Source organism: Pseudonaja textilis, chromosome 5 (genome assembly GCF_049901715.1).
Source record: "Pseudonaja textilis isolate UNSWEBS1 chromosome 5, rPseTex1.2, whole genome shotgun sequence".
NCBI classification, from domain to species: Eukaryota; Metazoa; Chordata; class Lepidosauria; order Squamata; family Elapidae; genus Pseudonaja; species Pseudonaja textilis.
Genome location: NC_141994.1, coordinates 5261125 through 5278181, shown reverse-complemented (window position 1 = coordinate 5278181; position 17057 = coordinate 5261125). Strand labels below are relative to the sequence as shown.

Below are 17057 nucleotides of genomic sequence, written 5' to 3'. Positions count from 1 at the left end.
ATGGTGAGCACCAATATTAGATCATTGTGATACATTCACATCCTATGCCTATGACACAGTATGGTAACTTCCACAAAATGTTTTATTTAGGCAAGTCAGGGGTCGGATGCTACCGATTCTGCCCAGCTCTATAGAACCAGCAGCTCTGAAGAGCAGCAGATACTGAACCGGTTCTGTGTTTGCTGCTGTTTGGCCCACCTGCCCGCCTGGGCTCTTACCTGTCCTTTATTTCCTGCTTTTTCAACCTCAGCTGCTTTGCACGGCACAGCTGAGGTTGAAAAAGCAGGAAAAAAGAGGCTTTACAAATGCTGTGCACCCGCGCGCAGCGCTTTTCAGCTGTCCACACAGCTGAACACACAGCTTAAGGTTTTTTACATGCATGCGCAGTGCAAAACGTAGTCACTAAACCAGTAGTAACACCGGTTGAATCCCACCCCTGAGGCAAGTATTTCCCTTTCTGTACATCGCCCCTCTGAAATAACCGCTCATCTGTACAGCATGCCACAACTCTGGGCCACCAGCCATGCAACAGAGAAATTCTGATAGGATGCAGAAAAACATTTTTAAATTAACTATTCCTCCCAGATATTTTTGTATCCTGTAAACTGCTTGGCATTTCATAGAACTAACATAGGCCTGTTTACACAAATCTGCATGACAATCTTAAGAAAGACCCTTGAATTTGCTTTCTTGACATTGTATACATTAAAGAATGGTAAGAGGTACATTGTTATGTGTGTAATACAAATTCTTTTCATACTGTTGATAGCTCACATCTAATAATAATTTGCAGTTAACATGTTTACAAATCTTGGTTCTTTGACTATCTGCATGTGTATGATTAATTTGCAAAAGTGAGGAATTCGGTGCGTAACAAATTACTGCAGCAATCCTGACACTCCGTGAGAACTTATCCTTCCATATAAAGTTATGAATATTTAATATAACACTAGAACATAAGTGAAATACACACACTAAAGAATACAACTGGGGCAACCCTCAAAGGTCAGCAAGCAATAAGAGAACATACTCAGCATTTTTCCCTTGTAAATCTTCTTATGTGCCATCAAATTGGTATCAATTCTTACTGACTAAATATAGAGACCATAGCTAGAGCTAATTTTCTAATCTGGATGTTTATTTTATCAATGGTGCTCCTCTACAAGAAATGAAATATGTCTGACTAGAACTTTTATAACCCTAGATAAACTATAAAATATTGTTTTACATTTTCCTGCCAGTAAAATTAGGACCCAGATTGTTGGGCCCAAGATGCTGACATTGTAAACTGCCCAGAGAGTGTCATAAAGCACTATGGAGTGCTATTGCTAAATAATTATTTGTCTTAATATGCTAATAGTAGCTGACTGTTCTGCACGTGGAAGACCACCTGGAAGCTTCAGAATGCAGTGGCATGGGCAGTAACTATAGTGATAACAACAACACTTATCTACTGCTTTACGGTGCTTTATAGCCCTCAACAATTTGGGCCCAGTCCTCATTTTACCAACCTCAGAAGGCTGGAAGGTTGAGTCAACCATGAGCTGGTGAGGATCGAACTCCTGGCAGTTGGCAGAATTAGCCCACAATACAGCATTCTAACCATTGCGCCACTAACCACTCTCTCAGTAACTGGCATGCCTCATTTGCCCATGTAACAGCTTTGTGAGCTGCGCCGATTGCCTGTTTGTTTCTGGGTGTGATTCAAGGTGTTTCTCATTATCTATAAAGTCTGACAGGAGATGGAGGATAGTTTGAGGGGCTGCCTCTTTTCCTGGTTTAGTGGTTTGAGCTGACAGGGCTGATGTGTTCTGGGCTTTATAGATTAAACAATGTTCGAGGTTCAAAAAGTGTGCCTCTTCTGAAGTAGCACATGCCTTCTAAAATGAGGCTCCCCCAAATTCAAATGATCCCATCCTATGGATATTTTGAAGGTCCCTGAAGATGTGGTTCTATACCCAGGCTGTTGGTGAGGCCCATTTTCTTCTTTTGTTCCTATTTCGATTGGGATTTATTCTTTCTGCCATCTTTGTTTTATTTTGTATTGTTTTGTTTTGTGCTTCTTATATTTTGTCTTGTTTTAAAATATTTTTAATAATTTGTAAACTGATTACAGTTGCTGACAGATCAAATAATAATAATAATAATAATAATAATAATAATAATAATAATAATAATAATAATAATAATAATAATAATTGGCTGCAGCAAAATTGATTGTCAAGGTGCCAAAATCATACATTGGAAGCTTTGCCAGAAGTTTGGGCTTGAATGCACCAAAAATTAGTGGAAATATCAAATTGACAGAATTCTTGAAAATGAGCAAGTCCCCGTGGGAGTTTTGATCAAAACAGACAGACATCTGGCCCACCAACATGCCTGACATCACTATTGTGGAAAAAAAAAAGTCTGGTTCATTGATATTGCAATACGAAGTGATGCATGAATTGAAGACAAACAGCTAGACAAAAATAATAAAATATCGTGATTTGCAAATTGAAGTTGAGCAACTATGGAGGAAGAAATCAATGGTTGTACCGATAGTAATAGGAACCCTTGGAGCAATACCCAAAGGGTTAGCTAGATATATGGAAATTGGACCTGAATACCCTGAATAACTGCCTATATAGTCAGACATTACCTTAACAGCACTTAGATCCCTGGTTAGGACTTCAACTGTTAAGTTTTTACCAGTCCCAGACTGTGAATCGAATTGGAGATTAAATTTTAAGTCAAGGGTATTCAAACTTGGCAAGTTTGAGACTTGTAGACCTCAATGGCCAGAATTTCTGAGCTAACCTGACTGGAGGAGGAATTCTGGGAGTTGAAGTCCACAAGTCTTAAAGCTGTCAAGTTTGAAGACCACCTATCTTAAATAACGAATAATAATCCTATCTCAGATCCTTGGAAAGGATTTGACAAGTAAATAAAAATGCCAAATGCAATCAAAACATCTGATTAACTATGTGACAAACTTTAATATGCTGTTAAGTCAGGGGTGACTTTAAGAAACCATAGAATTTTTTGAGAAGCATATGCTGGTATTACTACAAAACATTCATCTTTAAAATGGTAAAACCATCCAGGTAAATATGGCTATAATGTGTTGTGTATCAGTGAACTGAAACATTAAATAAAAATTTCAGTGATATCAATAATATTTGGCATGTTATCTTAATTTTTTTAAAAGAAAAAAACCTTGGTATATGCAGTAAACAAGTAGAAGAATCATTCATATCATCATATTACTGAAGACTGCAACACACAGATTGGGCTAGAAAGATACAATCTAGATCACTGAATGTATTTACCAAGAGCTTTACACATACTATGGGAGTACAGATTCTGACCAGTTATGTTTTAATTTATGTCTTTGTTTCAATTCTGGAGATTTTCAGAGGACACCTTCTGTCTTATTTTGTTATTATTATTTTTTAAAAGATAGGTAATTTAGATTAGTGGGAAAAGACAACCTGAATATTGCTAGAGTGCAATTTCTATTATCTGTTATTTGTTATGCTGGTAAGAATTATGACATTTAAGGTATCAGAAAGTGAACTAATTGTTGCTGTCCCTAATATAAACAATGAAAAACCAGGTAAGGACAAGTCTTGCCAATTCTATAATGGCAACCTTTGATTTTATTTTTGATTATATCTGACAATTATATCCTTCTATATTATGCACTATAAAGAGATTGCAAGTTCTCTGTTTTTTAGAAAAATCATTTCTGTGCAGAAAATCTATTATCATATAATATCATCCCTCTAAGAGCTCTTGACCAAAACCTACGTTCTCAGACTCTATAAAATGGTGCTGTTCTTTTAGGATTTGAAAATATTTATTAGATAATTAATTTCATTCACTAGAAATTTCACTCATTAGCTAATTTGCTTCTTATAAGCACCGTCTATGTTCTCAAGCTATAGTCTTTCTACCATTTCTCCAGTAATATCAACATGCAGACCAAAAACCAGGCAAATTTTAATTTTATGTTAATGATTCAGTCATAACAAATGCTCCCTAACAACAATGCCATTCTGCAACATATAATTCTCAGTTTAATAGACATACTACTAATTACTTGCATTCACCCATTTTGAGGAAAAAAGCATGGGAACTCCAGCACATTGATTGGGTTGAAAGCTTGTATAATACTCGTACATACACACACCACAAAACAATGTCACTAAACATATTTTGGAAAATGTGAGATGAAAAGGATTTTTAAAAAAAACACCAAAAAGAAAAAGCAAATGTAAAAGAAGTCTCTAAATATGATCCACTTGTTTTTATTTTACAAATTAAACTACCAAATTCTTCCAGATTCTTTTTTTGCATGACACATTACATTTTTGTGATTAAACCAATTAACGCCTTGCCCTTATTCCATTTTTAATTCATCTTTCCTGTATGCAGATGACTGTAACTGAAAACTATGGATTACTTTCTCCAATAACCTAATAAGTACTTAAGAAGACAAAAATGTATTCTTTTGAGCTATCTGAAGATTTACTCCCTAGAATTATTTCTCCCATTACATTTTTTGCATTTTTTTTCTTTCTTTCCAGTTTTTCCAATTATTTACATATATTACTGAATTTCACAGTTTTTTAACAGAACCACTGCACTATTCAGTTTTTATAATAAATAGAATTCAATATTTGAGCCATAGTATTTCTCTGTAGTCAAATTATTCTTAGTCAATTGCAAGAAACTTGTTTCTCAGAGATCCCTACAGTATTGTAGGAAGACAGCTATATTAGTCTATAATAGCCAAAAATTAAGAGTAGTGTGGCAGCATCTTTTCAGACTAATATGTTTATTAAAAGGCATAAGCTTTTCTGAACTATAGCTCCCTTCATCATGCATGCACATGGAGTGACTAAACAGATGCAGGATTTAAATCAGGATGAGACACTGAATGAAAGGTAACTATCCTGTCTTCTTCTATCTTTTCCTAGTGCCTCAACCTAATTTAAATCCTACATCAGTTTAGCCATTCCAAGCATCTAATGAAGTGACCCTGTGAGTCACTAAAGGTCTTACAGAGATCTTCTGATTTAGAGCATTGGTAGCTGAAGGAAAGGGTCTTACTGTGCTGAGCTTCATATTGGGTACCATGGTGCTGTAATTGTTGGCTACGCCTGTAGCAGCCTTCACCTGCTTTCAGGGCCTGTTTAAACAGTTTTTCTGCTTCCACAATAGTTGTTGCTTCCTCTTCTGCCAAGAGAATATAAGCAGTGGCACACCTGTCAATGAAATGACAAAGTAATCATCACAAAGAGAGCTAGAAAAATAATAAACCTTTTTTTTAGGACACAGCAGGTGGATAAGTGGCTGGGGCATGCTTAATTCCCTTAGGTAAAATGTATGCCTCAATCCAGCAACTGGCTGCAGGCATGGAAAAGTCTGCAACTTATTTTCAGACCTATAAACAACCTTATTCACTTCAACGGAGTACAACTGTGCATGTGCACAATTCTGCAAGTCCAAAGCTATCCCATCCTTGAAACTATGGATGTGGGCAGTAAACTATCATTTAAAATTCAGGTTGCAGTTGGATAGAACTGTGCAAATACCAAATTCCATATGTTTCAACTAGTGACATGGCTGGTTTTGTTTCGAACCATAGTGTATACAACAATGGCTGAATAAATAAAATCGAAGGAACAACTAAGATAGAAAGCCCAACAGGCAAACAAAGGCCAATGTCTTTTTTGGCAAAAAAATAAACGGGGCATTCAAGTACAGTAAGATTTATACATCATGTCTGAAATAAGTAGATGGCAATACATCACAGAAATACCATCTCTTAAATGCTCAGAAAATACATCAATCCATGTCTATCATTATTAGTATGAAAGAAATATTTCTCCTGCATCAACTCCAATTCATCCTCTTCTTAATTAAAAAAAGAAGAGAAAATATCACGCAAATACAGCTTCAACAAATATACAGGTATAGATTCATTGCTCAAGTGCTAATTGAACAAAGAGTACTTTTTCACAGTTTCCTCAGTTTGTACAGGACTTTCCCGATGACAAGAAACTGGCACAAGATTATAGCAAAGCAAATAAATAAATAAAAATCAAATGAATTCTCGTACACTTACTCATTTAACTCTAAAGCTTCATGCGCTGCAGAAATTCTGGCTTGTGGGTTTCTTTCTCTCCAAGCCTTTTGCATTACTGTGAAATGAAACATTTTTTTAAAATGCAGTAATTTGGAGGTAATGCTAGGCTTATCTAGATTAACACATTAGCAGGGCATTTCACCACACAAATAATTCACTAAGTCCAAAAATATAATCAGGTACTGATGATATAAGAGATATTCTTTCAGTATGTTTCAAGAAGAATGAACTTATAACTATTAGTTAAAGTTAGCAATGCATTATGTACAAATGTGCTAACAATATTTTACTATAAAACAACTATGTAAACTATTAATGTAATTAAGTGGAACCTGAACAACCAATAAAATGCTGGTCCTTTGGTGCTTTAGCAACCATGTAAGGCATTTTTGTCTATTCTGAGTGGGAAAAACCCTGCTCTCTTTAAACAATAACACGAAGTTTCCAGAACCAATGATGATAACACAATACAACAATGAGTGCTATTCTATAGCAAAGTTTCAAGGGAAACAGTATTTGGAAATACAGATAGCCACATAATTCAAATTCCAAATGACCGTATCAGGAAATACTATATAAATATATTAATAAAAATGATTAAGTGAAACACAAGCATTATTAAGAATCAAGATACTTGTGATATCTTTTTTCCCCAATTTCTTAAAGCAGGCTTTACAATTTGCTATGAATTTGAATAAATTTACTAAAATTCTTACTGGCATCTGCAGGCCTTAAATGGTCAGTATCACATGTGAAAAACGTTTGATGATCTTGTGCTGAAAGATTCATATCGTAATATGTCAATGGTTCTCTTCCAGTCACCCAGGTGTATCTGCAAATAGAGTTGCGTTTTGTGCATTCAGGACAGATGTGCAGGATGAGAAATTGTAGAAATAAACATCATACATTCATAACGTGGTGATTTTCCTTATGTTGCTTTTTCTTTTGGATAAAAATGCATCCACACACATCCTTCATCCTCCTTAATACAGTAACCTCCATCTACAAATCCAACCGTGGTACTAAAAATATTTTTGTAAATAATGTCCATTGCTTTAAGTTGAGGAAAAATTGAAAAGTTAATAAAGTATTGTCCCATGGTGTTATAGTTGATCTGTACTGGCACATTTATTAAACTGAATTTAAAATAATCTTGAAAGCTGGCTTAATTGGTTTAAAATAGTCCTGGATGTGCTGTATGTCAGTTCTACAATATCTGTTTTGATTATCTTAAGAAAGCTACTCTATACATCACTATATGATTTTCAGCTTTTCCCCTTTTATCTTGAGGCTTCCGATTTGGGAGGAGATGGAGCCAAGATGGCTCAGTGCTTGAAGTACTCAAATTCAAATTCCCATTCAATCACAAAGCTCATTGGTGACTTTGAGCTTAGCCTTAGTCTGACCTAGCTTATAGAGTTGTTACAGTGAGTATTAGAACGATAGATAACTCTGCAAATTGCATTGGGTGCTTAAGAAAAACTACAATATAAATGTAGAAAAAATAAAGCATTGTCGTTAGTGAGATTTTTGATCTAGATTAATAGAGGTACTAAAAGAAATTTACACATTAACACTGCTTGAATGAAATGGTAGTCTAAATCAGGCATTCATCATCCTTAAGTTTAAAACTATCTGGAAGACTAACCTCAACAGATTTGTGTACTTTAGCACTGCTATTCTTGATATGTTGAAGTAGAAATGTCTGCCTTCTTGTCCTATATATTTTTTAAAACTTAAATCTAAACTATGCAGGGTATTTGTATCTATGCAGGGTAACATCAAGTGTTCATCCACCAACATAAGGACAGAGTAAAAGAGATTGGATCCAAAGACCATTTATCCTTATTTGAACTATTTGCATATGATAAACAACTGAAAGAGGCACCTGACTTCTTGAAGTTTACAATGACAATGAGGTAATGCTTACAATACTTACTAAATATACTAGCAGATGTAACCAGTGTTTAAAAATACTTTCCAAACATGCTAACATATTTGAATAATAAATCTACATAGCACTCACCGGTTATATTCAGCTCCTCTAAACAGATTTAGGGGATTTCGCCAGACTTTACATTCTGTCACAAAAACAAAAATGCCTCTAATTATAACTGAATGATAATATTTATTTGGAAACAAATTATATTCTAATTAGTTATCCCAGGTAGTACAGTCGAAATACTTCAATGTATTTACATTATTGGGCAATTTAAGGGCTTATAAACACATTATATTTAATAAGAATTATAACCACTTCTTTGATTTCATGAATTATTGGTATATACAGGAACAAATGAAGATGAATGCTATCCAATACTGTAAAATTATTACTACATCAAAACTCATCGAGTAAAATACACCCTTTCAATAAATATTTGTTTAAAAAGCAAGCAGAATATATTTCAGAATGATTCCCATGTTTTAGATGAAAATAAAAAGGTGATTTGTAAATAAAACATTGCATCGATAATGTCCCTGGGTATGGCTGGAATAAAGTAACTGAATGAAAAGAATTGTCTTTTGAAAGGTATTTCAGTGACAACTTTTATATTGTAAATTATTTCATTCTAGATTAGCCATTTGCCAACTGTGGTCCATTGCCACAATTCATCCTGTAGGCATTAACAGCAAGCAGCAAGTAGATTCACATGTGAGGTTAAAATCAGAATTGTTGAGATATTTTCTCTAGTCCCTGTGGGCCTATCTCAGCAAAGTTACACCAACTACTAGATCAGTAGATCAGTAGAATAATACAATAGTCAGCTTTTTAAAATCTTCCTCTGCTGTTACATAATAAATAAAATAAGACACCAGGTCTAGATTATTTATTTATTTATTTGTATTTTTATGAATAAATCAAGGCAGCAAAGATAGCCAACAAATCTTCCTCAACCTATTTTCCCCACAAAACCACCCTATGATTGGGCTGAGAGAGAATGACTGGTCCAAAGACATCCAGACAGATTTCATCACTAAGACAGAACTTGAACTCACAGTCTCTGGATTTCTAGTTAGATCAAACTGACTCTGTTAAATAATGTCACATTGACAGGAAAATAGAGAAATAAAGGCAGAGAAGGCCATATGACCTGGGAGCCAATTTGGAGATTCCAGTCTTCCATTTATCAAAATGGTTCCCTAGTTTTGTTTTTTTTCTGACACAGTGAACAGTAAAGCTATGCAAGAAAGTGGAAAATATACAAAATATTCCTTAGAATCCAGCTAGACACCTAGGGAGTAAAGAGAAATATAGTTTCCTTGGCAATAACTATAGCAGTGGTTTGCCATTTCCAAGATAAAAATAAAACAATTTTTAAAACTTTCTGGCAGAGTCTGCAATCCTGGGATTATCTTGGGATCTCTCATCAAGGCTGATTAGTATTTGCAGAAGTGAATAAATCAGTTATCAGAAAAAAAAACTAAGGTTTCCCCAATATATCAAACTTTATAAATGATTTAAAAAATAAGCGGTGATTTGCCCAATCTGCAGAAAGGACTTTTAATATAAAAGTCATTTAAATGAATTATTCATAATTTGTACATTGTAATTACATAGTAATTATGATTAAATTATTATTATTTTTACCTGAAACACTCTGTCTGTTTGAATCTGAGTCCCCATTGGTTGCATTTGAGTTACTGGGAGAATTGTTGTCCACCCCACCCAGCAGAGGGCGCAAGTGACTCACAGAGACTTGCTCGATGAAGGATGTTCCATACTTCCGAAAATACCACCATTCAAATATCTAAATCGGATGGGAAAACACGTCATTATTCGGCTTTTTAAGCTATGTCTACTGCCACTCACATTTACAGAATGTAAACTTAATATTGAAGCATATTTTGGGATAAAATATTTGTTATAATTTATACAGTTCTATGTGGCATATTAGATTTCCTATATAAAACAGGCAAAAGAAGAATGGGTGGAAACATGACAAGGAATGTGGACAAATGAAATAATAGATATTCTAAAATTTAAATGGGAAGCACTGAAGGGAATAGTAAATGATCATAAGAAAGATGTATCTTTTGGGTAGAATTTGAATTCAACACAGGAGGAAGGAGACAAAAAAAGAAATCTAACAAGCTATGGATTATTGGGTAGTTCCAAATAAATTTAGTTTAAATGGCTATTTTATTTCTATAGTTCTGTGTTTCATCCATGCTAATTCTATTTCATTTTATATAATACCAGGGAAAAGCTTCATACATATAAACCTACAACCAACAGTGATCCAGTGATACATATAAACCTACAACCAACAGTGACCAACAGCAAGAACCAACAATATGAGATGTTCCACAGATAGGAAAGAAGAGGATTAAGCCAACCTTGAATGTTGGATATGTTCCAACTGATGGGAAATCTAGGACAGGACCTCTACTCTACAAATCCCGACTGGAATGTAAGATCCTAAGCCCATGAACCTATGGCACAGAGCCATTTGTGCTGGCACGCGAACCACGGGCAAACTTATTTCACTGTGCATGCGTGTGCCTCCCAGCTGATTTTTGGCCTGTTTGCGGCCTTTTTCAGTCTCCCAGAGGCTTGAGGAAAGCCTTTGCAGGCCAAAAAACAGGTCCGTTTCATCACTTCCAGCATTTCCAGAAATACCGGAAGTGACAAAATGGGTCCATTTTTCAGCCTGCAAAGGCTTCAAGCCTCTGGGAGGCTGATAAAGGCCTCAAACGGGGCTGAAAATCAGCTGGGAGGGGCAGTGTATGTAAGGGGGCAGTGGGGGCGTGGGGGGACAGGCAGAACTGCACGTGCATGCTCAGGGGATGTGGGGGGGATGCATGCATTGTTTTCTGGGTGCTGGCATGCAAGCATGAGAGCGTGAGCGCGGGCACAATTTTTGGCACAGGAGCCCAAAAAGGTTAGCCACCACTGGACTAGACTTTTCCCTCTCTTAGGCTGATGCAGTAGAAGTAGAGGAATTATTCTCACTCACACACACTTATTACTGCACTTATAAAAGCCCTTCAAGCAATGTGATGATTTTAGAGTGGAGACTTAGAGGTGGAGATGTAGTAACAAATGGAGGATAACTGTTAAGCAAATTCATAGAAGCTTCAATACAGAATTTCCAAGAACTTGTACTCAATATGACAAGGATGAAAGGCTATTTTTCAGTTAGTCTTAATAATTTCATAAAAGTTACCATTATTTAAAAGACTGGTGCACTGATTTTTTTTTAAAGTGACAATGAACGATTTATTTTTTATAACACATTTGCAATAGGTAATATCAGTTTTTGTGAAGACCTATGGGTGCCGACCAGAAGCCAGCATACATACAATAACAAATCTTAGGTCGCAGCTAAACAGAACAACTATGTCATGCCAAAAAGGCAACCTAGAGATGATACAGTCAGTGGTCTCATTGAAAATTATGATGAATCTGCATAGAGACGACAAGTTGTACAACTGGCCCTGTGGTCCAGCTGGAACAATCTTGAACTGAACACATTCAAAACTGTAGAGATGAAGGTAGATTTTAGGAGAGGTTCTCCTATTCTACCATCTCTTACCATACTAGACAATAGTATCAACAGTAGAGACTTTCAAGTTTCTGGGTTCTGTAATAACTCAGGACTTGAAATGGACACAAACATGAAAAAGTCATCAAAGAAGGCTATCCGGTTTGAAATCTCTTCGGCGACAGACAGAAATCCGTGATCGTGCGCAGTTTTGGTCTGGGCTCGCTGCTGGAGCACCCCGAGCCGGCTGGTTTCGGGGCTAAGCCATCCCGTAGAGGTGGTGAAGAGGGGGGAGACTGCCTGCAGGGTCGAGGAGAGCCACATCTCTCCTCCTCAGCTGGCCATTACTCCTTTTCCCGAAGGCGGGTGCAGCGGTGGTCAGAAATGGCCACCTCAAAGAAGAACTCGACCGGAAAAGAATGTGCAGGAGAAAGATAAGAAGTGAAAGTTTTGGCTGACCGGATTAAATTGTAAAAGCAACAACTAAGGTACCCTGGAATTTAAACTTACAAAAAAATAACATCACTCCCAAGAAGAGTCGGAAGCAGCGAAAGAAAGTGAAAAGGAAAAGGTTTGGCTTTTTTTTTCTTCTCTCTCCTTCCCTATACTGACAACTAAGAGACTTAAATAAGAAAAAAAATCTGCTTTTACATCAACAGGCAATTAAGCTGAAAATAAAACAAAATGTCAAAGGGATAATAAAGATTTCTGGACACTATTTTTTTTTTTCATAAGCAGGAAGGGAGAGAAAAGAATAAGGGCAGGATCTGGAAGAGGGAGGAGACTGCCTGGAATTAAAAAGAATCTACAGTAAAACTTCAACAAGACTTCTAAAAGATACATTTTAACTGTAACTTTGCAACTAAACAGTAACCCCAGGAAGAGAAAGTGAAAAAAAAGAGCAAAAAGAAACAGCTTGTGTGTATTTGGATTATTTGGTGATCTTTGGATTCTTGGTTATTATATTTGAATGACTAAAATCAATCGGGTGGTTGTTTAAAAATTTATACAATGGCACCACTTCTGGATGAATTGAAAATGGAACTTAAAAAGTACAAAGAAGATGCACAAGAAAGGAAGGGTTCTTTTGGCTTCGTTTTTCGATTCTTAGAAATGGAGATTTGGAACTATGAGAAACGTCTACAAAACAAGAAGACTGGGACAAAGAAGAAGCCATCTTTAATGAACAAGCAATTTTATGTGGGGAAGAAAAAGGAAAGGGGGGAAAGAGAATGGAGAATTTAAGACTTAAAAAAACAACCAAAGAAAAGAAAAATAATTCAAAAAATAAGTATAATACTGGAAAACAACAGAAAAGGGAATACAGAAGAGAGAAATAGAGGTAGAGAGACAAGGGGTAAAAAGGGAGAGAGAGAAGAAGAGAGGGAAGAAGGAAAGGAAAAGAAGTTACAAAGGACCGGAGCAAGATATAGAGAAATAGGGCCTATTTAGAGATAATGGTGAAAATGTAACTGAAAAAGGGATTCTGTAAAGGTACATAAAATTGTATTGTTATATTAGTAATAGAAATAACTTTAGAAAATTGGAAACAATGTATGATTAACATGAGGGATAAAATAGTGTAATTTAGTGAAAAGTTAGTTAATAAAATAAGTGAAATAAAATAAATGAGAAAATTGAATTAGGAAGGAACAGGAACATTTTATTTAGTTAATGTTTTATAAAATATAAGTGAAGGGGGAATTAATTATGGAAAGCTTATAATTGTTCCCATAGAAGTATGATATTTAATTGAAAAGTAATGTTAAAGAAGTTAAGATTTTAATGAATATTAATATTAATGATAGAATTGAATTGGAATGGAATGTGTTGTTTTAATTACATACATTTATAATTTTTTCTTTTTTTAAGAATATAGTGTATATTTTAAGAATGTAGCAAGCAGAATCCGAATGGAAGTTATGTATTATATTGAATGTTATAACTTTAGGGTATATATTGGAGCGTAAATAAGAGTTAAATGGATAAACTTAAAAGATATAAAGGTGTCATACTCCAATCAGTAACTACAGGAGAAATTTTGTTTAATGAGAAAAGATAATAGATAATTGAAACAGGACAGACAAAAAAATATAAATATAATGATTTGAATTGAGATGAGATAATTAAAATAAAATTGAGAAAATTAAAAGAGGGGAGAAGCTATGCAGAAAATGTAAAACAGTAATAAGATATGGAATAGAACATAAAAATGAGCATGAAGTTGAATTTGTGTCTGTACGAAGAAATGTAACCTGGGATTACGCTCCTTTCAAAAAAGATGTTTTGTTTGTATTTTTTTTTCTTTGTGAAAACTCAAATAAAATTTACAAAAAAAAAAAGTCATCAAAGAAGGACAACAAAGAATGTTCCTCCTGCACCAACTCAGGAAGCTTAGACTGCCCAAAGAGCTACTGATAAAGTTCTGCAGAGAATTATTGTGTCTGCCATTTGTTGCAACCAGCCTGCCTTCTACTGAGGACCCGTACACTGCAGAAGCCAGAAAGAGGGCTCTGAAAATATCTACAGATTCCTCACATCCTGGACATAAACTTTTTCAACTTCTTCCCTCAAGACAACATTACTGGGCATTGCAACTAGACACAAGGACAAGGATTTTTCCCCATGCCATCGTTCTACAACACATGCCCTAGGATGTCAAACCATGTAATAGGACTGTATTACTATTAACCTTCTCATCTCTTGTATTACCTATTCCTTTAGCATCTTATGACTATAACTTTGTTGTTTGTATCATATGACTTATGTTGATTGATTTTATTTAGTATCCTATTATGATTTATGATTGCTTATTGAGTATCCTATGACTACCACTGAGTATTTATGTTATGATTTATGATGACTGTATTTATGATCATGATTTATCAATTCGTGCTTGCATGTACACTGAGAGCTTATGCACTGAGAAATTCCTTGTGTGTTTAATCACACCTGGCCAATAAAGAATTCTAAATTCTAAATGGAGAAGTGATGGAATTAATCACCTGCATTCTTGGACCTGATGTATTGTTCTCTGTGTAAACAAGCTTTCTTCTATTTTAGGGCTGTCAAACTCCCCGCCCTGTGGGCCAGAGGTGTCACGTGCTGGCTACGCCCACACCCAGTTTAGCAAAGAGGGAAAAAGTCCTGATATATCACGTGACGACCACGTGATGTGAGTTTGACAACGCTGTTCTATTTGATGAGCACCCAGTTCTGCATCCTGCAGAAGTAGGATATTAATGAATCATTATTAATTAGATCAGAATTTGTTTTAAGAATGTTACAGCAGTAACAACAGTTACCACAATGATGGACCCAGAAGGAAAAGGTCAATAAAAATGTAAAAAATGAATAAGGCTGACGTCTCTTGTTATTTCCCCCTTACTCTTTCACTGCAGCAATACCCCTTAAAATAAAATTACATTTCATCTATACTTGGCAAGATACGCTCACTTTTTTCTTTGCTGTTATTTATAAGCTTACAATTTGTACCTAAAGACAAAATATAATTTCTGAAAATTAGTGTTTCATTGTTGGAATTACTACTTTTTTCCCCCTCTCTCCTACAAAACTCAAATTGTTCTAAAAACTTTTGTGTTCTTTTTTCACCTCTGATCATATTCCCTGAGATAAAATTAGTTCATGGAATACCCAAGATACACTCATTAGGAAAGTAATGATTTCTTTATTGCTTAAAAACAACAATATCTCTGAACCACTTTGGCAGACATGGTTATTCTTTGGAGAGCTGTTTCCTGAATGAGCACTAAGTGTCTTGAGGGACTAAAGAGAGTTTGCAGACATAGACAAAACAGCTGTGTTTGATATATCCTCTGGGTATATGCCTTTTCTTTCTGTTACATTAATGGTGAGTTTGGAATATTTTGCTGATTTTAGTTTGGACTTCTCTGGCTAACTAAAAATAAGTTAATTATTTAAGGGAAAGAAACCTCTTTCTAGAAGGAGGTTCAGCAAGAAGTCAAGTTAGAAAAATCAATCCATAGGTTTAATTCAGAAAGTAGCTATCTCAATAATTATTTTGATATTCTGGGTTTGCCCTAACTTCTTTTTTCCTGAGACTGTTTTAAAAGGATTAAAACTATGGAGAAACAAATTTCATTGGCATTAAATGTACGCTGTTTCTGGATGGTCATAACCTCGAGAAGTTGGAACTCTTGACATATTCATCAACTTTTTGAGTTATCACAGACTTAGACCAGGATAATCAAGTTTAAGAAAAATTGTCAGAACAAGGTCAAATTAGGTGGTTGACTAAGCTTCTGAGTAACATAAAAATTCTTTTTATGCTGCCCGATGCCCCTCCTGACCGCACTTGAAACAAGCAGTTGATTGTGGCTGTGGGTTCTCTGGGTCCGGAAAGCCTTCATCATGAACTTCATGGCTTGCTCCATCATCAGGTTGGCATGGTCAGCTTCTCCGCCTGCCTCATCATCCTCAAGCTCTTCCAGCTCCATTTGTCCCTCCCATCAAGAGGCTCCATGGCTACTGCGGGTGAGAGTCACTCCCTTGGCCCTTCGTTCCCAGACGTCCTTCTTTCTGATACCTATGGAACACCTTGGTCTCAACAAGTCACCTAGTCCCCCAGCCTCTTCTGTCTACTCAGAGAGGTCCAATCCCCAGCATTCGGCTTCTTCCTGGTCACTGCCTTGACATTTTGTGCACAGTCCCCACAGTAGAGTTGTAGGTTTCTCAATGTTGGCCACTATTACAGATTTCACCAAATGTCGGACCTGCTCCAGTCCAGGAAAGCCAGGCTCTTGAATCCATTGGGTTGAATCCAAAGAACTTTTACTGAGAGAAACTGGATGGAGTAAAGTCAAGTTGAATCTGAAAGTCCTGCTCAAAGTGTAAAGCAAATATCTTGGTTTCCCAATTCCAACCCCCTGACCAGTCCTCTGGCAGCCAATGCAATGTCGAGAAGATGTTTTGAGAACCCTGAGGTGCTAGGCAGACCAATTCACGCTCAGGGCGCGACAGCCTTGGAAACTTCCTAATTCCCCTGTGAACAGCAGAATGCCACCCCTCAGGACAATGGCAGGACACCCGAATACAATGGTGGACCCGATAAAATCGTGTGGTAATTAAACAAACCTGGCATCCTCCATTGATTTTGCTTGTCAGAAGTCGGCTGGGAAGGTGACAAATCGATATTATTTTATTTGAACTGAATTATATAATAAAGCTAATTTGATTGAGATTTCCAAACAGATTCATAAAATCATTTCTATGCAGGTGCAGAAGGGGAGTATTGATTTGCAGCACCCAATTTTTTTAACTGAAATGTCCCCTTTGAAATGTAAATCAAATTGCACTGTAACAAAACCTTCAAACTGAGGATTTGCACAATCCTATAAAATGTTAAGGTTTTATATAAGTTTGAGAAAGGAATATTTTTAAAAACTGCAGAATAT

At 35.9% G+C, this 17057-nt stretch overlaps 1 protein-coding gene across 10 annotated transcripts in view; it reads right to left on the bottom strand.

Annotated features, from left to right (window-relative positions):
* The window catches only part of ST7 (suppression of tumorigenicity 7), a 115038-nt gene that overhangs the window by 32494 nt on the left and 65487 nt on the right, over nucleotides 1-17057 (bottom strand). For all 10 annotated transcript variants that reach the window (XM_026713167.2, XM_026713168.2, XM_087934046.1 and 7 more), the window contains 5 exons: nucleotides 9726-9885; nucleotides 8163-8217; nucleotides 6853-6968; nucleotides 6116-6191; nucleotides 5098-5252 (listed from right to left, as the gene is read on the bottom strand). In XM_026713167.2, the coding sequence (XP_026568952.1) occupies nucleotides 5098-5252; nucleotides 6116-6191; nucleotides 6853-6968; nucleotides 8163-8217; nucleotides 9726-9885 (562 nt within the window). The remainder of the gene's footprint in view (nucleotides 1-5097; nucleotides 5253-6115; nucleotides 6192-6852; nucleotides 6969-8162; nucleotides 8218-9725; nucleotides 9886-17057) is intronic.